General features: G+C 35.4%; 1 protein-coding gene across 1 annotated transcript in view; it reads right to left on the bottom strand.

Moving 5' to 3' along the window:
- FSD1L (fibronectin type III and SPRY domain containing 1-like) overlaps positions 1-25,849 on the bottom strand; it is an 81,504-nt gene that overhangs the window by 54,596 nt on the left and 1,059 nt on the right. Inside the window, exons 2-3 of the mRNA XM_008589485.1 lie at positions 12,708-12,803; positions 7,142-7,273 (exon numbers count right to left, since the gene is read on the bottom strand). Coding sequence (XP_008587707.1) covers positions 7,142-7,273; positions 12,708-12,803 — 228 coding nt within the window. The remainder of the gene's footprint in view (positions 1-7,141; positions 7,274-12,707; positions 12,804-25,849) is intronic.

Genomic DNA, 25,849 nt, shown 5'->3' with positions numbered 1-25,849 from the left:
CAACGTTATTCTTAAATCAGATATTTATCTTATATACATTTTTGCTTACTCTTATAAATTCTAATCTCTTTGGCAAAAGGATCTGATTTTCCTTTCTTTTGCACTTCTTCCAAATTACCTTCCATTAGAATGTGAATTCCATGAGGGCAGGAGTTGCTTTTTTCACTACTTTATACCTAAAATCCAGAGGTTCCCCTTTTTTACTGAATTAATCAAACTTCACTGAATGAATGCATAAAAATGAGACAATGGTAATTAAATATTATCATTGACTTACCCTAAAAATTGTGCTAACAGACACATGAAGCTAGGTTCTCAAATATGAATTCTAATCATTACAATGTAGAATGTTTTCAAGGCTTTTCAAATCCCTTTACAACTCTAAACTATCTTCAAGGCAAGCATAACAATACATGATGAAGATGATAAAAACAATTTTTAAAAATCTAAAGAAATTTTTAAATTTAAAATTAAAAATTTTTAAAGATCTAAAGAAAGAGACAGACACTAACACCACAATAGCAGGGGACCTGAAAACACCCCACTCTCATCATTGGACAGATCATCTAGGCAAAAAATCAATAGAGAAACACAAGATATAAACAATACTTTAGACCAATTGGACTTGGCAGATAACTACAGAACATTCCATCCAACAACCTCAGAATATTCATTCTTCTCATCAGCACATGGAACATTCTCCAGGATAGACCACATGTTAGGTCACAAAGCAAGTCTCAACAAATTCAAAAAAATTGGAATTACTCCATGTATTTTTTCAGACCACAATGGATTTAAATTAGAAATCAATAATAAATGAAACTCTGGAAACTATATAAACACATGGAAATTAAACAACATTCTACTTAATGACATATGGGTCCAAGAAGAAATTAAACAGGATATCAAAAAATTTCTTGAAACTAATGAAAATAATGACACATCATACCAAAACCTGTGGGATACTGCAAAAGCAGTACTAAGGGGGAAATTTATTGCATTAAATACTTACTTCAGAAGAATGGAAAGATGGCAAATAAACAACCTAACTCTTCATCTTAAAGATCTAGAAAAACAAGAACAATCCAAACCTAAAGTTAGTAGACAGAAAGAAAGAATTAAGATCAGAGCAGAATTAAATGAAATAGAAACCCGAAAAACAGTACAAAAGATCAATGAAACAAAAAGTTTTTTTTTTTTGAAAAGATAAATAAAATCAACAAACCTTTAGCAAGATTAACTAAGAAAAGAGAAGAAAGAAGACCCAAAAAACAAAAATTAGAAATGAAAAAGGTGGTATTACAACTGGTACCTCAGAAATACAAGGAATCATTAGAGACTACTACAAATAACTATATGCCAACCAATTTGAAAATCTGAAGGAAATGGATAAATTTCTAGATGCATACAAACTACCAAAACAGAGCCAATAAGATATAGAAAATCTAAACAGACCAATAACAATAAAAGAGATTGAAGCTGTTATCAGAAGGCACCCAACAAAGAAAAGCCCATGACTGGATGGGTTCACTGCAGAGTTCTACCAAACCTTCAAAGAGGAACTAATACCAATTCTCTACAAACTATTCCAAAAGATTGAAAGAGAGGCCATTCTCCCACTCATTCTATGAGGCAAACATCACCCTGACACTGAAACCAGACGAAGATGCCAGACAAAATAGTTTTCAAAAATAGAAAATTAGTGGCCAATATCCTTTGTGAATATAGATGCAAAAATCCTCAATAAAATACTAGCTAACAGAATACAGCAACACATACACAAAATTATACACCATGATCAAGTGGGATTCATCCCAGGGATGCAAGGTTGGTTCGACAAATGCAAATCAATAAATGTGATACACCACATCAATAAAAGCAAAGACAAAAACTACATGATCATCTCTATAGACGCTGAAAAAGCATTTGACAAAATTCAACATTCTTTCATGATAAAGACTCTCTACAAGTTAGGCATAGACAGAAAGTATCTCAACATAATTAAAGCCATATACGATAAACTCACTGCCAATTTCATCCTAAATAGGGAAAAGTTGAAAGCTTTTCCCATAAAAACAGGAACTAGACAAGGATGCCCACGCTCACCACTCCTATTCAACACAGTGGTGGAAGTACTAGACAGAGAAATCAAAGAAGAGAAGGAAATAAAAGGCATCCAGATTGGAAAGGATGAGGTCAAACTGTCCCTGTTAGTGGATGATATGATCCTATATGTTGAACCGCCTAAAGCCTCTATAAAAAAAACTCCTAGAGTTGATAAATGATTTCAGCAAAGTTGCGGGATACAAAATCAACACACAAAAATCAGTAGCATTTCTATACTCCAACAGTGAACATGCAGAAAAAGAAATCAAGAAAGTTAGCCCATTTACAATAGCCACCAAAAAAATAAAATACTTAGGAATAAAGCTGACCAAGTATGTGGAAAAATTACTACGAAGAGAACTACAAACCATTGTTGAGAGAAATTAAAGAATATGGAAAGATATCCCATGCTCTTGGATCAGAAGAATTAACATTGTGAAAATGTCCATATTATACAAAGTGATCTACAGATTCAAAGCAATCCTCATCAAAATTCCAATGACATTTTCCTCTGAGAATGGAAAAAGCTATCCAAACATTTATATGGATCAACAAAAGACCACACATAGCCAAAGCAATCCAGAGCAAAAAAAATAAAGCTGGAGGCATAACACTACCTGACTTTAAACTATATGACAAAGCTAAAATAACCAAAACAGCATGGTACTGGCATAAAAATAGACACACAGATCAATGGAATAGAACAGAGAACCCAGAAATCAATCCATATGCCTACAGCCATCTGATCTTTGGCAAACACAGCAAATCTACATACTGGAGAGGAGACTGCCTTTTCAACAAGTGCTGCTGGGAATACTGGATACTCATATGTAGGAGAATGAAACTAGACCAGTACCTTTCACCATGTACCAAAATCAACTCAAAATTGATTAAAGAATTAAATATACACCCTGAAACAATAAAACTCCTTAAAGAAAACATAGGGGAAACACTCCAGGAAGTAGGAGTGGTACAGACTTCATGAAAAGGACCCCAAAGCACAGGCAACCAAAGGAAAAATAAACAAATGGGATTATGTCAAACTAAAAAGCTTCTGCACAGCAAAAGAAACAATCAACAGAGTAAAAAGACAACCAGAGTGGGAGAACATATTTGCAAAATATACATCTGACAAAGGATTAATATCCAGAATATACGAGGAACTCAAACAACTTTACAAGAAAAAAACAACCCAATTAAAAAATGGGCAAAGGAGCTGAATAAGCGTTTCTCAAAGGAGGATATATGAATGGCCAACAGACACATGAAAAAATGCTCAACCTCACTCAGCATCTGGGAAATGCAAATCAAGACCAGATACCATCTCACTCCAGTTAGGATGGCTGACATCCAAAAGACAGAAAAGGATAAGTGCTGGAGAGGTTTTGGAGAAAACGGAACTCTCATACACTGTTAGTGGGGCTGCAAAATGGTACAGCCTTTATGGAAAATGGTATAGAGGTTCCTTAAACAATTACAGACAGATCCACCATATGACCCAGCTATTCCACTGCTGGGAATATATCCAGAGGAATGGAAATTATCATGACGAAGGAATACCTGTACTCCAATGTTTACTGCAGCTCTCTTTACAATAGCCAAGAGTTGGAACCAGCCCAAATGTCCATCATCTGATGACTCGATAAGGAAACTGTGGTATATCTACACGATGGAATACTACTCTGCTATAAAAAAGGATGAAATACTACCATTCACAACAACATGGATGGACTTAGAGAAAATTATATCAAGCGAAACAAGTCAGGCACAGAAAGAGAAATACCACATGTTCTCACTTATTTGTGTGAGCTAAAAATAAACACACAAACAAATAAAGGAGGTGGGAGAAGACAGAATAACCACAAAATTTCCTTGAACTATTTAAGTCAAGTGAACAGATATGATGGGGTGGGGAGGGGGGGAAGAAAAGGTAAAGGGGCATGAAAATCAACTACAATGTATATTGAGAAGTAAAATAAAAAAAATATTTTTAAGTCCAATGTAGTAGAATAATTATGAGTTCAATTCCTAACAATGCTTTTTAAAGTCATTATTATAAGACATTCTTATCTAATGTATATCAATTTTGAGGAAACAGAGACTAGAGAAAAAGACCTAAGAAAAGCTAGTTAGTCAACTGCCATTAATTAAAAGCTAGCAATATAATAAGATACACAAAAAATATGGGACAAATAGGAAGTATTTTTCTAAACCTAAATGGCAAAGCTCCTCCTCTAAAGATGGATGCTGACAACAGTTTACTTTTATCTAGAGAATTTCATGTTTTAAAAAATGTGTCTATTGGCTGCTTCTAGTTCCTCTATAACAGTGCCAAAAACACAAACTGTGCACACACATTTAAGCAAAAGAAGATTGCAACAAAAAACAGACATCAACCAGGTATTTGGAAATTAGAGGTAAGCGAACAGGAAAATACTATCAGGAGCATTGGAGTATAAGTTACCCAGATATGGTTAAAGAGGGTTGATAAAATTAAGATGATGCAGAAATGCATGAGATTTTTGTCATCTGATGGGAAGTGGGGAAAAATAGGAGGAAAAAATACGACTTATGGCCACTTTGGTGGCATATTTAATATGTGGTATGGGCTAGGGTGACAGAAATGTTGTCTGGTGGTAAATGAAGACAATTAGAGATGCTCTGGCACAGTAAAAGTATGGGGAGGGAGAAAAGGAGGTTGGAGATCAAGCAAATGGATGCTTAAAGGACTTCCAAACTGGTGCTGTGAAGAAGGATCTGGGTTCCAGACATAAGAACAGAAATCTGCACAGCATGAGTTGTGGGTTACATCTTAAGAAGCTCAGTTTTCCTTTCTTCTCCAGTGTTATTTGTTTTTTAAATTAATAAATTTCTTATTTATTGAAATCTACAAAAACCTTATGATTAAGTAAATAATCTTTTAATGATTTAAGAAATAAAAACCTCACTCCCAAATATAAACAACAAACCTCAACCTTGGAATTTTTTGGAAATTTGAAAGGGTATTTGATCCTTGGAAATTATGTGTGTGTAATGTGTGTCTAAGAGAGAAAGAGAACATCTGTATTCCTCCATAGCTTTCAGACTCTCAAAGATATCTATAATCAAAATCAACACACAAAAATCAGCTGCATTTCTATATACCAATGACGAACAATCTAAGAAGGAAATTAAGAAAACAAACTCATTTATAATAGCATCAAAAAGAATAAAATACTTTAGAGTAAATTTAAAGGAGGCAAAAAACCCGATACACTGTAAACTACAAAACATTGCTTGCTGATGCCCATACTGCCCAAAGCAATCTACAAATTCAATGCAATCCCTATCAAAATCCAGTGATTTTTTTTTGCAGAAATAGAAAAAAGTTCTAAAATTCATATGGAATCTCAAGGGACCCTGAATTGTCAAAACAATTTTGAAAAAGAACAAAGTTAAAGGCCTCAACATGTCCTGATTTCAAAACATATTACAAAGCTACAGTAATCAAAACAGCATGGTAATGGCATACAGATAGACACATAGACCCAATGGAATAGAACAGAGAAGCCAGAAATAAACCCTCACATATATGATCAAATGATATTTAACAATGGTGCCAAGACCACACAATGGGGAAAGGACAGCCTCTTCAACCAATGGTGATGGGAAAACTGAATAGCCACATGCAAAAGAATAGAGTAGAACCCTTACTTTACACTATAAGCAAAAATTAACTAAAAATAAAGAACTAAATGGAAGCCCTAAAACTATTAAAACTCCTAGGTGGAAGAGCTTCATAATATTGTTTGGCAATTATTTCTTGCATATGAGAACAAAAACAAAATAGTCAAATGGGACTACATGAAACTTAAAAACTTCTCCATATTAAAGGAAAAAACCAAAAATGAAAAAAGGCAACCTACAGAACAAGAGAAAATAACTGCAAATTACATATCTGACAAGGGGTTAATATTCAAAATGTATAAAGCACTCCTCCTATAACTCAACAACAAAAAACAAGTAAACCAAATAAAAGATGGGCAAACAACCTGAATAGACATTTCTCCAAAGAAAATACACAGATGACTACAGGCATTTGAAAAAATGCTCAGTATCACTAGTCATTAGAGACTATCACTAGAATTGCAAATCAAAACCATAATAAAAAACTACCTCGCACCCATTATAATGGCCACTATCAACCCCCCCCCCCCCCCCAAAAAAAAAAAAAAAAAAAAAAAAACCAGAAAATAATTGTTGGCAAGGATATGGAGAAATTGGAACTCTTGTGCACTACTGGTAGGAATTTAAAATGGTGCAGCTGCTATGAAAAACAGTATGGCAGTTCCTCAGAAACTAAAAAGAGAATTACTATATGATCTAGCAATTCTACTTCTGGGTATATACCCAAAAGAACCGAAAAAGGGATATCAAAGAGATATTTACTTAGCCATATTCATTGCAACATTATTCACAATACCCAAGAGGTGGAAGCAGCCCAAATGTCCATAGACAGATGAATGGATAAAGAAAACGTGATATATACATAATTGGAATATTACTCAGCCACACACACAAAACAGAGAAAATCCTGGCACATGCTACAACATGAATGAACCTTGAGGACATTAGGCTGAATGAAATAAAACAGTCAAAAAAAGACAAAAGAATTCCACATACAAGATAACAACAGTAGTCTAAATCATGGAAACAGAAAATAGTATGACGACTGACAGGGGCTAGCAGGAGGAGGAAATGAAGAGGAGTAGTTCAAGGGGTATAGAGTTTCAGTTTTATATGATGAAAAAGTTCTAGAGATCTGTTACACAACAATGTGAATATATTAAACACTACTAAATTGTATACTTAAAAATGTTTGAGTGTAAATTTTATATTTTTTTACTGCAATTTAAAAAGATATTTGGCAAGACAAAATTAAGAACAATTCTTCTACAAGGTAAAGGTAGTCATACTCAGAAATTCACTTATTTTTGTTTTCAATAAATCAAGCATTAAATAGACTAAAATTTCTATGATAGTTCTATGATCTCACCTTTAACTCCTGTGATTTACGGACTTGTTCCTGCTTGATAGTGTTAATCATACTCTCTTTCACCTCATCCAATATAGAGTATAAACTATCAAATTCTTCATCTAACTCTGAAAGTATGTTAGAAGACTTTTCCTGTTTAAAAAACAAAACAAACAATGACTTTATTGAAGAGCTATCAAACATTTTAAAACTAAGATGTATACTAAATAATAGATTATTTATATTATAATGATATTAGCCTAAAATAACAAAATTCTAATATTTGTCTTAAGGCTTTAAGTTTTTTTTTTTTTGGCGGCTGGCTGGTACAGGTATCATAACCCTTCACCTTAGTGTTAACAAGGCTGGGCACTAACCAACTATACTAACAGTATTATTTCAGCTATGTTATGAGTTAATAAGCTGTCTTTTATGGACTAGCCCATACTCTCTCTTCAACTTTTATAATATTGTTTCCACAGAACAATGTGAAAGATTGTTCTAAGGTTCTCAACTTCGTCCAGACCTTTAGGCTCTAAAGCAAACCCTAACCTGGTGGTTCTTAACCAGTGTATATCAGAATCACTGGTGAGACCTTTTCATAAAATACTGCAGAGATTTTAACTCAGTCACTCTGAGGAACAGTTTGGGCACAGAGGGATGAGGCTGATTTTGTGTAAATTTTAAAATCTTTCAGGTTCCCTAAAACACTTCATTTACATAAGTTACACAGAACTTAAAAGACTAAGCAATTCCTTACTGGATCCTACAGATTTATCAAATATTGAATTTTGGTGCTATGAAGAACATCAGAAATCACCTAATGACTAGAATTTGTAGTCGAACTTCTACATTTTACGAATTAAAATACTGATAAGTGATTGCCCATAGACACACAAGTAGTTACGACCAGCATAGTCAATAATGCATTTAAAATCTCCTGACTTCCAGAGTTCCTCAGTCTCATTAATGCTGCTATTTCAACAAGAAATAACTTTAAATACTTGTGAAATCCCTCAATAAGCAATATCCACACCTACAACAATTATGCAACAGAAGAAATTCTGTTAAGGCATTTTTCAACTCAGATGAATTATTAAGTTATGAGAAGCAAATTGGCACTGATTAAGAGAACTAATAATATATACAATCTACAGTAATACCTTATGTACAAACTTTTGCTTACAATAAAAATTTTTTATAAAAACCACACATCTCATCTCACTGGAGTCTCACCCAAAGTGGTGTTTATCATTTTACTAGTTTATTTATAGTGCTAAGAACAAGCTGCAGAAGAAGGAACGTGCAGTCTGGAAGGCAGAAGACCTAACTCAAATCCCCACATTAACCATTCAGTAACAGTGTGAACCTAAACTTGTATGGCCACCTAAACTCCTGGACCACAGTTTATTCAACTATAAAAAGAAATTGGATTAATCTTTTCCTCTCAATCACCAGTTGAACATTCTTTCTGTTTCTTGACTACTACAGTAACAAGGGTGTAGTTATGCCCCCATCTATAAAACAAGGGTGTAGTTCAATTCCCCCTCAATTTTTTTTTCCCCTGGAATCTAAGGTAGAATTGTAATAATGTGTCAATCGGAAGAATAGTTTGATCTGGCTCTATCTTAAAGTCTTTTTTTCCAGATGTCAAATGTGATGATTTTGCTGTCCACAGATGAAGAGTTTTAGAATCACTATTTTTGCTTATTTAAAGGAAGTCGATTCACCAAATTTTCCAATAAAACAATTCAAGAAAGATGGTTAAAATGATGAGGATCATAATCAACTAACTTCAATTACAGCAAATTCGGAAATAAAGAAATATAAAGACTATGAGACTATTATTTAACAGGCCAAGAAACAAGCAATTACCTAGGTTAAAACAAACAAATAACCTTTCTTATTACATAAAAAAAGGATTTATTGTCTACAAATCTTCCATGCTTGTTACACAAAGAAATGACCCTATATTCACTGAGGCACATTCATGGAAAAGCATCACCAGATTATGTTTTTTAAAAACTTATTTTATTTTTAACTGACAAATAAAAACTGCATGTATTTATGGGATACAATATGATATTTTGATATATGTACACACTATAGAAAGATTAAATCAAGCTAATTAACATATCTATCACCTCACCTACCTATCTTTTTTTGTGGTGAAAACGTTTAAAATCTGTTTTAGCAATTTTGAAATATACATTATCATTAACAATGGTCACTATACAACAGATCTCTAGAACATATTCCTCCTAACCGAAACTTTGTATCCTTTAACCAACATAATCCCTTTCCCCATATGTCCTTACCCCCACCCCCCAGCCTCTGGTAACCTCCATTCAACTCTCTGCTTCTGTGAGTTCAACTTTTCTAGATTCCACACACAAATGAGATCATGTAATATCTGTTTTTCTAAGCCTGGCTTCTTTCACTTAGCATAATGTCTTCCAGGTTCAATCACTTTGTCGAGAATGACAGAATTCCTTTCTTTTTAAAGTCTGTATTCTATTGTGTATATATACCAAATTTTATCAATTCATCCACTGATGGGCACTTAGGCTGCTTCCATATCTTAGCTATTGTGAATAATGCAGCAATGAACATGGTAGTGGAGATATCTCTTTAACATACTAATGTCAATCCCTCTGGATATATATACCTAGAAGTAGAATTGCAAGATCATATGGTAATTCTATTTTTAGTTTTTTGAAGAACATCCATAATGTTACCCAAAATGTTTGTACTAATTTACATTTCCACCAACAGTGTACCAGGGTTCCCTTTTCTCCACATCCTCACCAAAACTTGTTATCTTCAGTCCTTGATAGTAGCCATTCTAACAGGTGTGAGGTGATATCATGATTCTACACGTGGATATCTAGTTCTCACAATACCATTTATTGAAGAGACAATCCTCTCCCCACAGTGTCCTTGTACCTTTGTCAAAAATCAATTGGCCTTAAATGTATGAGTTTATTTCTGGGCTTTCTGTCCTGTTCCACCAGTTGATGTGTTTGTTTTTAGGCCAGTACCATGCTGTTTTGATTACAATAGTTTTATAAGATATTTTGAAATCAAGGAGTATGATACCTCCAGCTGTTCTTTTTGCTCAAGATTGGTTTGGCTATTTGGGGTCTTCTGCAATTCCATACAGATCTTAGGATTTTCTATTTTTGTGAAAAATGACATTAGAATTTTATAGGGATTGCATTCAATCTGTAGATTGTTTTTAGTATAAAGATTTTAACAGTATTAAGCCTTCCAATCCATGAAAATGGGATATCTTTCCATTTATTTATGACTTCAACTTTTCATCAATGTTTTATAGTTTTCTTTACATATCCATAGATCTTTCACTTCCTTAGTTAAATCTACTCTTAATAAGACTGGCTGATTAGCTCAGTAGGCTAGAGCAGAGTTTTATAGCCCCAAGGTCTCAGGTTCAGATCCCTGTACCAGTCAGCAGCAAAAATAAATAAATAAATAAAAATAAAAAAATTTACTCCTAATTTTTTTTTTGGATGCTATAGAAAGTGGGATTGTTTTCTTAATTTCTTTTTTAGATAGTTCATTGTTAGTGTGTAGAAGTGCTACTGACTTTTGTGTGTTGGTTTTATATCCTGCAGCTTTAATGAATTCATTTATCAGTTCTAATAGTTTTGGTAGAGTCTTCGGAGTTTCCTATATACATTCATACACTGCATAACTACATTTCAGTCAATGACAAATTGCATATACTATGGTGTTTCCATAAATTATAATGAAGCTGAAAAATTCCTACATCACCTAGTGACACTGTAGCCATCAGAATGTCATAACATAATCACTTTTTTTTTTAAAGAGTAGACTAAGTGTACAAGGTTTATAAAGTCGACAATAGTGTTCAATATTGTCCTAGGCCTTCACATTCAGTCATTATTCACTAACTGTCTTACTCAGAGAAACTTCCAGTCATGCAAGCTCCATTTATGGTAAGTGCCCTATACAGGTGTACCATTTTTATCTTTTATACTGTATTTTTGTTGTATCTTTTCTATGTTGAGATACACAAATTCTATCCATTATGTTACAACTGCCTACACTATTCAGGACAGTAACATGCTGTACAGGTTTACAGACTAGGAGCAACAGGTTATATACCATCTAGGTTTGTGTAAGTATGCTGTATAATGTTCACACAATGATGAAATCACCTAATCACGCATTTCTGAGAACGTATCCTTGCCTTTAACTGACACATGACTATACAAGACCAGTCATCAGCAAACAGACAACTTCATCCTTCCTTTCCTATTTGGATGCCTTTTATTTTTTCTTGCCTAATTAATTGGTCTGTCTAGGACTTCCAGTACTATGTTGAATAGAAGTAGTAAGAGTAAGCATCCTTGTCTTGTTCCTGATCTGAGAGAGAAAGCTTTCAACTTTTCTTCACTGAGTATGATGTTACCAGTGGGCTGGTCATATATGGCCTTTACTGTGTTCAGGTACATTCCTTCTATACCTAATTTGTTGAGAGTTTTTAATCACAAAAAAATGTTGAATTTTGTCAATTTTTTTCTACATCTACTGAGATAATCATGTGGTTTTTGTCTTTCATTTTGTTAATACAGTGTATCAAATTTATTGATTTATGTATGTTGAACCATCCTTCCCAGGCTAAATCACACTTGGTCATAATGAATGATCTTTTTAATGTACCACTGAATTTGGTTTGCTGGTATTTTATTAAGGATTTTTGCATCTATGTTCATCAGGAATAATGGACGGTAGTTTTCTTATCTCGTAGTGTCCTTGTATGCCATTGGTATCAAGGTAATGATGGCCTTGTAAAAATGAGTTTGAAGTACTCTCTTCTCTTCAGTTTCTTGGAAGAGTCTGAGAAGGATTGATATTAGTTCTTTAAATGTTGGGTAGAATTCAGCAGTGAAGCCATAATGTTCTGAGTTTTTCTTTGATTGGAGACTTTATTACTGATTCAGTCTCTTTACTCATTATTGATTTCTTCAGATTTTCTATTTCTTCTAGATTCAGTCCTAGTGGGCAGCATGTTTCTAGGAATCATCAGATTATCTCTAGTTCCCTACCACAAACAACGTTTGATTACTTACAGCATGGATTCTCCTGAGACCATTTCCTTAAGTATTTCTCTCCCTCCTCACTGGGCACTTTACCTTTTACTTTCATGTTTTCCTTTCATCTACTTCTACTAGTAAACCTCTTACCATCTACATTTTCATTCCACTATTTACTGTAAAAGTACTTTTGAAAAGGTACAACTTGCTCTAATTAGAACTAGAAAAGAAAAACATCAAATGGAAAAAGACAAAAGTGAGCACTATAATATTCACTAGTAACTACTACTCCAGTTTTCCTTCTCCCTTGCTATTTGATTTTTCCATGGAGAATGCAAGAACAGCAAGGAAGGCATTTTTACTCTATCAGCCATTTAAAAATCCTGCTCTCACCTCCATTAGTATACAACTTAGAGTTGACGGAGTATATTAATACTTCAAATATGACTCAACAATCATTCACTGTGATATATTTACACAAATTTTTTAATAAAAAAGATTCATACCTGAACTCCTTTTAGTGTATGATTTAATGTATCTATAAAGTTCTGAATTTCATCATTTTTATTTGCCAGTGTTGAAATGATCCTTTGCAGAGCTTCCTAGAATTAAAAAAATTAAATTATATTTTAATGAAAGATAATTATAAACCTCATAACCATCATTCTCTAAGCAAATTTTATGCCACAGTATACTGTATGATAAATAAGAGCAACATAAAGCTTCTCATTGTTCAAAATTTCCAAAGGCTCATAATTACAAGAGATGGGGTATGTATTTGTACTGTTTTAAACCCTTCTATTCTTTGTATACAACTTAATCGACATAATACCTTTCAGATGGAAAATGATTAGTCTTATTTAACATCAACAGTATTTTTTTAGGTCATAAGACCATGGCAATGGAATAGAGCCAAATCCTTAAATGTTGCAAAAACAAATGGAAACTTCTAGTACAACATCAGGATATAAGGGATAAAAGCAAGGAGACACTGAAATTCATCAACATTTTATTTATTTATAAAAATGAAAAACATATTTTAGGAATATGAAACTAGATAAGAAATTTGTACCTAGAATGACAACATTTACTGCAATACTTATAGATACTATATAGAACTATAATAAATAAGGTAAACAATTTTAGTAGCAAATATCCCAGACTTTGATATGTTTCCTATTTAAATAGAACATGTGGTTATTTAATTTTCTCATACTCTCTAGTTCAGTGCTGTTCAACTAAAATTTTCTGTTATGATGGAAATGTTATATATGTGCTGTCCAATATGGTAGCCACTAGCCACATTAAAGTTAATGAGGTCTTGAAATGTGGCTAGCACAACTGAGGAACTAAATTTATTTTTTTTTCAACTTTAATTAATTTCACTTTACATAGCCACACATAACCAGTGATGTCCTTTTAGACAGCACAGGTCTAGTTGTCAAACTCTTCACGCATAGCAATAGCAAAAACCAAACAAGGTACTTATATTCTCAGTAAAAATCAAATGCAAGTACTTTTACCTTTTAATTCTCCCAGAAGCATATGATTTGTTTCTATGAGCACCTACAAGCTTAAATATTTTAATAAAACCCATAAGATTTTGTAGGATAAAGGTTCTCCTCAAAATATTATCAAATATTGATAAAAGATTACATATAAAGTGCTCAGGAAATAATCTGAAAGGGGATAACATTTTATACAAATGTTCACAAAGCATTATAGCAGTGAAAAATTTAAAATAATTACAACAGTTCTCATTTAGTTCTCACAATAATCCCTGGAGATACGGAGGCATCATCCCTGGGGCTAAGGGTTCCCTGTTGTATTCACTTACGTACACTATTTCTTCCCATCCTCACATTGATTTTATTTATAATAACACAATGAAGTTACGCTATGAAAGAAGACCAATGACACCAAGAGTCAGCTGTTTATCTTGCCAGGGCTCTTCCCAGAAACTGGTGCACCAAGATTTGAATACAAAGACAGCAGCAGTATAGCAGAATGCAGCCAGGGTGTGGGGGAGAGGTGGGTCCAGTTGGAGGGGTGGTACAGAGATGTAGAAAATGAGATCAGATGACTTAAGAGAGAAGAACCTTTCAAGTACTCATCCAAGATAGGCTACCTATTTTAAAGCAACCCAATTGAACAGTAAAAACAGTTCTGCACAATCCTCAGACTCTTTATAAGAGACTTCAATTAATAAGATTGGGCTCTTTCTGGCTAAAAGACTGTATCTATCTCCCCTTCTATCCCTCATAATGGCAGGGTTACATCCATATTCTATAGATGAGAAAATGGAGATTCAACCAGTTGCCCAAAGTGACTTTGGCAAATTAGATTACAGTAAAGATTATGCTCGGTCTATCTCCAAAGCCCATGCTCTTAACCACTTTGGAATAGTGCCTCTGAACCCAACCAATACAGAATACATCCATGCAATAAATTATAAATTCTTAAAACATTTAGTTTGCTGAGAGTTTTCAACGATACAGAAAACTGCTGGAATTTTCACAGTACAGAATCACAGTTTGAATTTAAGCTTTCTCCACTGCTAGGCATATGAAGTGAACTTCAAGGTAATGATAATACTCTACCAGAACAGGGTGGAGGAGTCTTCTGGAAGAGATCTTATCCTACGAAAAAGAGAAGCCAAGTTCTTTGCACTATTCTTGTAACTTTTTCTGTAGGTTGGAAATTATTTCAGAATAAAAGTTAAAGATTTAAAAAAAAAAAAAAAAAAAAAAAAAAAAGAAAAAGAAAAAAAAGCCAAGCGCAATGAATTCAACCCAATAACAAAATCTCAATCATCATGATTTATATGAGTTCAATAAAAACTGAAAGAAACTTCACAGAAAAAGTGAAACACTGGTACGTAAAAAAGACAAATCTGGGTCAGAGGAAAAAGAAAATCTCCCTAACTTTCCACATTTATTTATTTTATTTTGTCTAGGTTTAGTAGCAAACTTTGCATGTGAGAAATTCTGAAAACTCTCGAGATAGCTGTAGTATATTGCCCCAACCAGGTAAGCTCTGAGGCCCAAAGATTTTAAGAAGCCTACCTTTTTAAAGCTTTGTTATTTACTGAGTATAGTCAAAAGACATCTAAATGCTCTAATTTTTATCAGTTCTTCAAGCTAAGTCCTCTATATCTTTAAGAGTTAACCACGTGCTTAAAGTTAATAGTCTCTGTTCTAATAGTGGTGTTAGAGGTCAGAATAAAGCCTTTACCAACTGCAACATTGTTGTTGTCCTTAGAGCAGCACTGTCCAATAGAAATAAAGTAATAAGCCAACAGCAGTCATATCAAAAAAGTAAAAGATAAAAGAGTGAAATTAACTTTAATATTTAACTTAACCCAACAGATTCAAAATATCATCATTTCAACATGTAGTCGATATTTAACAATTATTAGTGAATTTCTTTCACTTCTTTTTTTTGGTACTAAATCTTCAAAACTCAGTGTGTATTCATATTTTACATTTACAGCATATCTCAGTTCTAACAGCCACATTTCAAGTGCTCAAAACCACATGTGGCTAGAAGCGAGTATAAAGGAAAATACTGTCCAAATAATCCATATCTTATTAAGAGTAGAGATAAGGCAGAGATCCTCTATTGATCTTATTAATTTGCTATTAAAAATAAACAATCTAAAAGCTTCCTGAACATTTTCCTTGGAAGCCCAGAATTTCTTTAAGTGCTCATTTTATGCTAAATTCTTGAATTATAATACATGTATGTGGATATAAGGTAAAATGTTACAATGAAGTTCCTCTACTAGAATTTCATTAATTTCTCAATTTTAATTTATATAAATATTACCTCTAGAAACTGAAACATAATAAATATAAAATTACCAACTCAAAAAAAAATCGGTATATAAGTAGCACACTCCTCTGGGATCCTTCTAATACCATAACAAAAGTGACAAATATACGTCTCTCCTCAAAAATTTACCCTGCTCATTTATGTTTTTGATTAGAGAAGACGTTCACCTCTCTAAACTTCATTTTCCATATCTAAGAGCTGTTTATGAGAGTTTAAAGTAATCCAATGCAATTCTGAATACAAAACAATATTCAAATTTCATTTCTCTTTCCTTTCCTCAGGAAACAATATTTTTTGACTGAGAAGGAGTAATGTTGGAACATGGTGGGGGTCTTTGAACCGCTAGGCGTAATAACTTCGTATAGCATACATTATACGAAGTTATACGAGATGGACAAACTGGCTGTTCAGGGCTTGGAGCCCCAGCATTTAAGGTCACCGATATTTTCAAAGCTACCAAATGCATTAGTAAATATGGCTACAGAAGCAGCACCATTTAGTTCAGTAAGAGTCAGAAACCTAAAGCAGCCAATTCGACTTTGGTAACTAATGCAGATAAAGTACTGCCTCTCTCCTAAGCTTTTCTAAGCTTACAAGGGGGAAAAAATGGAAGGGGGTGGGGGCAATATCCTAAAAGTTTCCCAAAGGCAGACTGTTGAGGACCAGGGCTCCAGAAGCTCTGAGTCCACCTGCCCTCTAAATCCATCGTGGAGAGGATGAGCAAATGCAAGACTGTAATCAAGAACCCATATTTAGTATTCTAAAATAGTGAAAGTTCATCAGGGAGGGCTGAGAAATTACAAAGGGGACCAGTGCTTCAGCCATTCTGGTCTGCACAAGCATGGGGACTGGCTAGAACTAGAGTAGAAATGGCATGAAGATAAAAATAACTAATGAACTTAGAGCTCAGTGGAACTGGAAAACAAGTTACAAGTAATCAAAATATTTAAGACAAACTATCACCAACACCAAAACTTATAAAAACTAAAGGATTAGAATTCTAAGAGCTGGGCTAGCTGGTTAGCTCAGTTGGTTAGAGCACAGCCTTATAACACCATGGTCATGGGTTTGGATCCCCATATCAGCCAGCTGCAAAAAAAAAAAAAAAAAAAAAAGGATTATAAGAGCTGAGTTCTGAAACTTAACCTTTGCTTGTATATGTGACATGAGGCCAAGGTTTTCTCTAGGACAGGAGGAGCCAGGGAATAGTTGTATATAGAGATTAATATACAAATTTAATCAATAGCTTTTAAAATGGAAACATAAATAACTGGTAAAAAGTTGACCCAGAAGTTTCACTGAATGTGATGTAAGCTGTGCACAAATAGCACCATTAGATACAACGCTGTTAGAGGCATCTTCTCTGAGTTCTATACCATCTTAACACAACTGCCCACTTGAAATTTCCACTTGAACATCTCACAAGCCTTTCAAAAGTCAACATGTCATAATCACCCCCACTAAACCTAGGCCATTCTCTAGTGTTCTATCTCTGCAAATGGCATTGCTAGCTGTAAGGCCAGAAACCTTGGCCATCATCATTTCTTTTCCTCTAATTCGTGTTCTACATGCAGTCATAAGGTTCTTTAGTTACCTCCTAAATAGTTCTAGAATTACTACTACTATCTTAGTACAAGTCACTATCATATCTCAACCTATACTCTAGCAAAACTTCTTAACTGACCTCTGATATTCTTTCTCCCCAGTAATCAGTTCTCTATACTGCAGCTATGGTAATATGATAGAATCACTGTTCCTGTTTAATATTCTTCAATAGCTTCCCACCACTTGTTGGATAAACCAAGTATCTTCAACATGACCTCTAAGACCCTGCATGATGTGCCCATTAACTACCGTGCCTGCTTCTACTCACACCAAATATCCTCTCTTGCTGTACTCCAGCTGTAGAAGCCTGCTAAGTTTCTCTAATATGCCTTGCTTCCCACCTGGGAGCCCTCACATTTATCATTTTCTTTGCCACAGTTCTAAAACACATACCCAAGTACTGTTAAAACAACTTCCAAAAAAGTACTTATAGAATGAAGCCATTGTGACATATATTTGTCTCATTTCTTTCATTATCAAAGACTCATCTCTAAAGGAGGGCAAAGACAATGTTCATCTGTTCCGCAGGATTCTACCAACCTGAAAGGATGCCTAAAAGGGTCTCAGATTTCATTAGACCTCAAGTCTATCATTACCTTCCATATATTGATGAATAAGTGATAAATAAACATAGATGCATACAGGCAATATAAATTATCTGAAGCTTTTTCCAAAGCACAATTATCTAGATAATTGTATTTTGCAAGACTTCAAGTGACCACAACTAGAAGTTCTAGGTGATGCAGGTCTAAAGATATGCTTTGACAAATGCCAGTTCTGCTGGATCACAGTGAAATATATAGGACATACAACTAGAGAGGAAGTGTGAACAGTCTGTCATTTGTCCTTCAGTCATGCAGCAGAATTATCAAAACCTCCAAAAGAACCACTTTATCAGAATTAAGCCTCTCAATTACTTGACTTTGATTTGGACTGAGAACACTGCTACACCAACAAGAAAAAGGGTTTTATACTCCAGCCAAGCACAACTGCAACCATTCCCATGGAATGAATCAAAGTAATCTGGGATGTACAAGACATGAGGTACCTGGGCCGGCCCGGTGGCGCACTGCTACAGTGCACCGCTTGGGAGCGCGGCGGCGCTTCCACCGAGGGTTCAGATCCCACATACAGACCGGTTCCCACTCACTGGCTGAGCGAGGTGCGGGTGCAGCACCAAGGTTTGCGATCCCGTTGCCAGTCCCGGTCCGGTACGGGCGCGACACTGAGGGTTGCGATCCGTTGCCGGACACAAAAAAAGAAAAAAAAAAAAAAAAAGACATGAGGTACTTTCTTCAAAAGAGCAAAGCTTTATGCTTATAATCACTATCAATCATGTGAAGTAAAAGCACAATCAATAGACTCTGAGCAAAAGAACAATAACTAACACTTTTATACTCTTAAGGGCCAAGCACTATCTTAAGTTCTTTACATATTATTAATTCATTTAATCCTTTAAAGAATCTTATGAGGTAAGGTTTTAATATTACAAGCTGAGAATCCCTGATCCAAAATCCGAAATCCAAAATGCTCCAAAATCTGAAACTTTTTGAGTGCTGATAAGATACTCAAAGGAAATGCTCATTGGAGCATTACGGATTTTCAGTTAAGGGATGCTCAAACAGTAAGTATAATGCAAATTTTCTAAAATTTTTTAAAAATCTGAAATATTTCTGGTTCCAAGCATTTTGGATAAAAAATACTCAACTAGTATCCCTACTTTCCAAAGAAGAAGCTGAGGCATGGAGAGGTTAAGTAGCTTGCCAGAATCTCAGAAATAATATGTAGCAGAGCCAGGATTCAAACGACGGCAGTTTAATTCCTGAGTCTGTGCTCTGAACTATTACACCGTACTACTACCTGATAAGGTGAAGATCAGGGGTTCATGAAAAGGAGGTCAGAATATCTAAGGGCACAAAAAGGACTACAATTTTACTTCAAGATAAGAACAAACAAACCGATTGACAGGTTGTAACATGTACCACCCTGCCAGATAAAATAGCAACAGAATTCTTACTACAGGCATATTCTTACTACAGGCATATTATCTTATGAGTCTGAGAACATGATCATGTTCACCATTTCGAAATGGTATGGTTCTACTGGTTTTAGCCTAATATATGTAAGGATGTCAAATTCAAATGTGACTCTTAATTTTGCTACATCCAACAACAATTAAAAAAATCTGCTAACTTGTGCTATTTATCTTGAAACTATCTAGGGCACAAGCCCCTGAAGTTATGATGCATAAACTTCCTGTTCTTAGAACCAGTGGCAGAAAACCATTTTACCCAGGTTTAATCATTATACCCTAATCAGAGGGCATCAACGTCCATGTGGTCATAATTAGACAACATTCTGACATACAGGTTTCCCACCAGCATCTACTCAGACAAGGGGATTTCTGAGTCAAATTCTACATTACTATTCCACACGATTGAGATACACAAATCTAGAACCACTGCAAATACCACTAATGGATCTACAGTTTAAGGAGTCAAACTATTATTACAGCCAATTCACTTAATATTTATTGAGCACTTTCTATGTGCCTGGTACTGTGCTAAGCTATTAACAAGGAGTAGATAAAAAGTAATATTAGCCTTCATATTTTATGGTTGAAGAAAGGGGAGGTACAAGAAGTTAAGAAAACTGCCTTAGGCACACAGCTACCAAATGGCAGTCACAATTTAAGTCCAGGAAGTTGCCTCCAAAGCCTCTTCTTTTACATTATCCTATGCTTATTACACTGTGGGAGACTATATGAAATAATCACAGGGTTCCTGTAACCACAGCAAAGGGATCAATGAAACTAGCATGTAGCATTCCTAGTAAATGCCTAGCTGGCACCAGAAATGATGCCACTTGAATCACTCCACACTATAGACCTCTCCTTTGAATTACGTGACAAAGAGTTAAAATCCAGAAAACTCCATCCAGCTGGTAAGCTAGACAATCAGAGTCTTACCAGTTGACTATAGCTATGGCACCACTAACACCAGATGTAAGAAGATAAAAATGGAATTCCTAAGAAATTCAATCGTATAACTTCGTATAATGTATGCTATACGAAGTTATTACGGGTAAGGGGATCACAACCCTCGGCACGGTGTGGTCTGCACCACGCTCAGCCAGTGAGCGCACTGGTCATCCATATATAGGATCCGAACCCGCAGCCCCGGCGCTAACAGCACCGCACTCTCGCACTCTCCCGAGTGAGCCACGGGGCCAGCCCCCCACTAATTTTTTAAAACTGCCAAGTTTAAAAAAAAAATGAAGATATCTGTATTTAAATATAGTGATAAGTATGTCAGTATGGTGTTCATTTATACTTTCTTATTCACAGCTCCACTTTAGAAAGCTAAGACTCTCCCTCAAAAAAAGGAAAGCTGGAAGGAAGGGAGATATACAGTCATCCCTTGGTGTCCACAGGGAACTGGTTCCAGGACCCTGTGGATACCAAAATCCATGGACACTCAAGTTCCTTATATAAAATGGCAAAGTATTTGCATATAACCTATACACATCCTCCCATATACTTTAAATCATCTCTACATTACTTATAATACCTATATAATGTAAAATGTAAATGCTATGCAAATAATCCTCATACTGTATTGCTTTTTATTTGTATTATTTTTTATTGTTGTATTGTTATTTTTCTTTTTTTTTTTCCTCTGAATATTTTCGATCCAGGGTTGGTTAAATTCGCGGATGCACAGCCTGCAAATATGGAGGGCCAACTGTATACAGACTACAGAAAAATAGTGATTTTATTTGGGGAAGCAAAATAGACCAAATTCCAGGTTTTTGTTTAAAACATGTTCTATACCATTTATAAACTATTTTCACTAGCTTCTTAAAAAAAAAAACCACTACTTTATAGGGGTTTATCCCTGTTAACATTTTAAGTTTTAATTACTTGAATCACACCATTTAAAGGCAAAGAATTCAGGCAAGAAGGGCAGTAATAAAAAAAGCTTTTGGGCTGTGAAGAAAGACATGGTTTAAGTCCAGAGTACCACTTGCTAGCTATGTGACGCTGAACAAGTCACTTAACCTCTCTAAACTTCATTTTCCATATCTAAGAGCTGTTTATGAGAGTTTAAAGTAATCCAATGCAATTCTGAATACAAAACAATATTCAAATTTCATTTCTCTTTCCTTTCCTCAGGAAACAATATTTTTTGACTGAGAAGGAGTAATGTTGGAACATGGTGGGGGTCTTTGAACCGCTAGGGTACGATATGAAGGCAAAGAATAGCAAATACTAGGGCTGGTCAATTAGCTCACTTGGTTAGAGCACGGTGCTGATAACACTAAGGTCAAGGGTTCTGATCCCCTTACTGGCCAGCCCCCAAAACAAAAAAAAAAGCAAATACCAGGGTAGAGGAGGAAACTGGGACAAGGAAACCTAGTGCAGATATGCTACTTGCTGCACACTGTCATGCTTTAAAACTCTTCCTGCTTAGTCCAATCTCCCCAATCTAGGTTTGTCCAGTCTTGGACAGACAAGCCTCACCTGTTACTACCCCTTTCCAAGGAGGAAGTAAAAAATATGCATGAAAAAAGTGGGGAAGAGCAAACAACCGACAACGTATGCTCCCGGTGCCTTCCTTCCTCTGGGATCTCTTCCCCTTTCCTCTCCATCCTTTATTGTTCCTGCACTAAGTACCTTTCCTAGAAATAGCAGTCCCTATGAGTGAATGATCTGTACAAAAATTTAACTTAAACTATCAAATTCCAAGCTCCAAGATTCTAGAAAGGTGCACGTTTAACTGTTTCAATGTTTTCTTTGAACATGCACATTTCATCAGGTAAAGAAACCTTTGGAATTTTATCTTAAAACCACTTAAGGACATACTCAAAAGTTTTGAGTACCAAACAAAGCCACCTGTCCATCACACATCCTGTTCACAAAAGCGTCCCAGAAACTTGATATAAACAAAATCCCTCTGTCTATTTCGAGGAGATAATACTGTGGTTTTCTGTATCCAACAGTATGCCTTACATACCCAAGGCAATTATGGTTTTTCTTCCTCTACTCAAAGCATCTGTTGCTAACATAACACTGAAGTCCAAGTTATTTTCACAGACAAAAAAGCAGCTGGTCAAGCTAATCCATTTGTTGACTAGCCACCACCAAGCTTCTGTAAGACTGTCCAGTTATCTTAACCTCTTGTCAGATTACATGAGTCAGAACTTCCAATCCTCTTTCAATTACGATTTAACAATTCTTTGGCACCACCATTTGAAATCCTTTTTTTACAGATATAAAAGTAGAAAACATACTATAAAGGTGAAAATGTCTAGACTGGGTTAGAAAAGTAGAAAGTTATTTTGAAGTTGGGGTTATGAAATTAATAATAGCTGACAGTCCTTATGTATGCACAGCACTGTTAAGTGGTTTTTAAAAATGAATACAATCCTCCCAATAACCCTCTGAGGTAATTGTTATCTCTATTTTATAGATGAAAAAATGGAGACAAAGAGCAAATTACCCAAACTCACACAGTTCATAAATAGTAAGGACTGGAGATCTTGCTCCAGAGTCATCCTTAATAATTTTAAGCCAAATCCCAAAGCCTACAAACAGGCATATATTCAGGCCATCTTCACCACTTGCAGTACCTATTTTCCTTACACTTACTGAGGTATTACCCCTGCTATTATTTTCAATGTAGCATTCTATAACAGGAAATAATCTCTAAAACTCATGCCCCTGGTGTACTACCGTCTTATTTAAAGATAAATAATTCAGTTTAGTTCTTACTATTTGAGTCATGTAATTGATTCCACAGTAATTCATGTGAGAAAAGGAAGCTCAAATTCAGAGCACTAAACTGGTTATGAGCATTAACGCCAGATACTCTTTTTAAACTATAAATTTTTTTTTCATTAGAAAGATTATGAGGGACTGGCGGGTTAGTTCAGTTGGTTAGAGCATGGTGTTTATAACGCCTAGGTCCAGGGTATAATCCCTGTACCTGCCAGCCACCAAAAAACAAAAAATAAACAAACAATTATCTGATACCACCAATAATTTTCAACATATTTTGTAAAATTGAGAAGTTGATTCTCAAAGTTATCACAAAAAAGATATATTAGTACCAATAAGGAAAATGTGGTATATATACACAATACTACTCTGCCATAAAATGGAATGAAATTCTGCCATTTACAGCAACATGGATAACTTAGAGAAAATTATGTTAAGTGAAATAAGCCAGACTTGGAAAGAGAAATACTGCATGTCCTCACTCCTAAGTGGGAGCTAAAAAAAGAAAGAAAGAAAGATACATCACAATAATTCGCTGAACTTTCAAAAGAAGAGAGAAGAACTGTAGTTACTGGAGGTGAGATAGGGGAGGGGAAAGAAAATTACTGAGAAACTGGTAAAGAGTCACAAAGAATGATTACATTTTGTAATGATGAAGATAATAATTATCCTGATTTGATCACATATGGTACATAGGTATTGATATTCAACCCTGTACCCCACAATTATGTTTCAATTTTTTAAAAAAGGAAAAAAGGGAACAACTAATTCTTTGCTACCTCTAGAGAAACCACACATCAAGTACTCAAATATAATGTCATTTGAAATGAGAACAAATAGGTTCAAGTCTTAGCCTTATGGTCAGAAGCATGACCCTGCAAAAGTCATAATCTCCAGCTCTTGATTTCTTATCAAAGTGAGGGATAATGAATGCATCCCTAACAAAATAAGATGATCCAATATTAAAATACTTTTTGTATTTTACAGAACATTATTTTTGTAAGCTTTAAAATACTACACGTGATTTCACAGCATTTTATCAATTTTTGCAACAACACTATAAAATAGTCTTACTTCGACTGCATAGATGAGGAAATAAATTAGTCACATTTAAGCGATTTGCTCCATATCACCGAGTTAGCAAAGAGCACCCAGGAACCCAAGTCTCTGGACTCCAAGTCTTTGCTCTCCCATTTGACTTCTGCCAATGTCCATTCAGATATCACATGACCTTTATCTAATAAGCTGTGAGATGTTTTACAAATTTATGCAGATAATGTTTTAAACATATACATATTCGAGACACAAAATGTAAATTTTTAAAAAGTCTTAGTAACAGTCATGGAAATAAAAATTGAAACCCAACTGAGTTTCAAGATGAATGCATACAATGAAACCATGTGCACTTTTGTTAAATAATAGAATAGTCAACACTTAACACATCACTATTCTCTCATGCCCCCAGCACTTCTCAAGATGAATCCAGGCAAAATTATAGAAAACGTTGTTCTAGTAAGTCTTTCCAATGCTTCCTCTTTAATGATAGAAAAGAATGGCCTATTAGATAAGCCCTTGTTTTTCCCTGCTACATTAATAACGCTTGTTTTTCTTTCCTATCCTGTACTATATTTCAGTTACACTATAATCTAAGAAAAGAACAGAGTGGTTGATTTCTATATAGGGATTATGACTGAATATTAACAATCCACTTCTAACTGTATTCAAGACATTGGCTATGTTCTCTAAATATTTTTTCTTAACTGAAAAGGCTACTCTGTACATCTTTTCCTCAAGTATAAGACCTTTCACAACGACCACTAGGTAACTGTAACCAGCAACACCAACTGGTCAAAGAGGGTGGGACCGCTGCCCCGACAACTCTTTTCCCTCAGTTCAACAAACACTAAAACCTGCTTAGGAACAAGTCACGGGAATGGGAGGGGAGAGGCGTACAAGGTAGATTTGGTCCCTGACCTAAAGAGCACGTATTGTGCCAACAGAGGAAACTTGGTCGAGCAAGAGGAAAGAGCACCAGCCTCAGCGGCAGCATGGAAACCCCAAACAAGGCTGTACCTTGGTTTCCCCATCTGCTGAGGATAGATACACCCTCTCCAGCACGCTGGTAGGTTGCGGGAATCAAAGGGAACCTAGATCGCTGCATAAGTGATTGATTAAAAAAGGGGATGACTCCCTATTTCTCTTCAGGAGTCAGGACCCAGAACAAAGTGCAGGGCAGAGGCCAGCTCGGATCACCTGGCGCGGCTCCCGCACCTCTGCGGGCGCCCCTTCGCTCCCGTTGGGGAAAGTGGCCAGGCGGCCGTACCCTCAGCCACCGCAGGCCGGAGGGCCAGCCGGGCGCGCCAACCCGGCCAGCTCGGCCTACGCGCCCACCGCCCACCCGGCCCGGAGCGCCCCGCCCACCCTCCGCCG

Source organism: Galeopterus variegatus, unplaced genomic scaffold (genome assembly GCF_000696425.1).
Source record: "Galeopterus variegatus unplaced genomic scaffold, G_variegatus-3.0.2 Scaffold5468, whole genome shotgun sequence".
Lineage (NCBI taxonomy): Eukaryota > Metazoa > Chordata > Mammalia > Dermoptera > Cynocephalidae > Galeopterus > Galeopterus variegatus.
The sequence above is the reverse complement of the archived record's forward strand: the minus strand, read 5'-3'. Positions and strand labels throughout refer to the sequence as shown.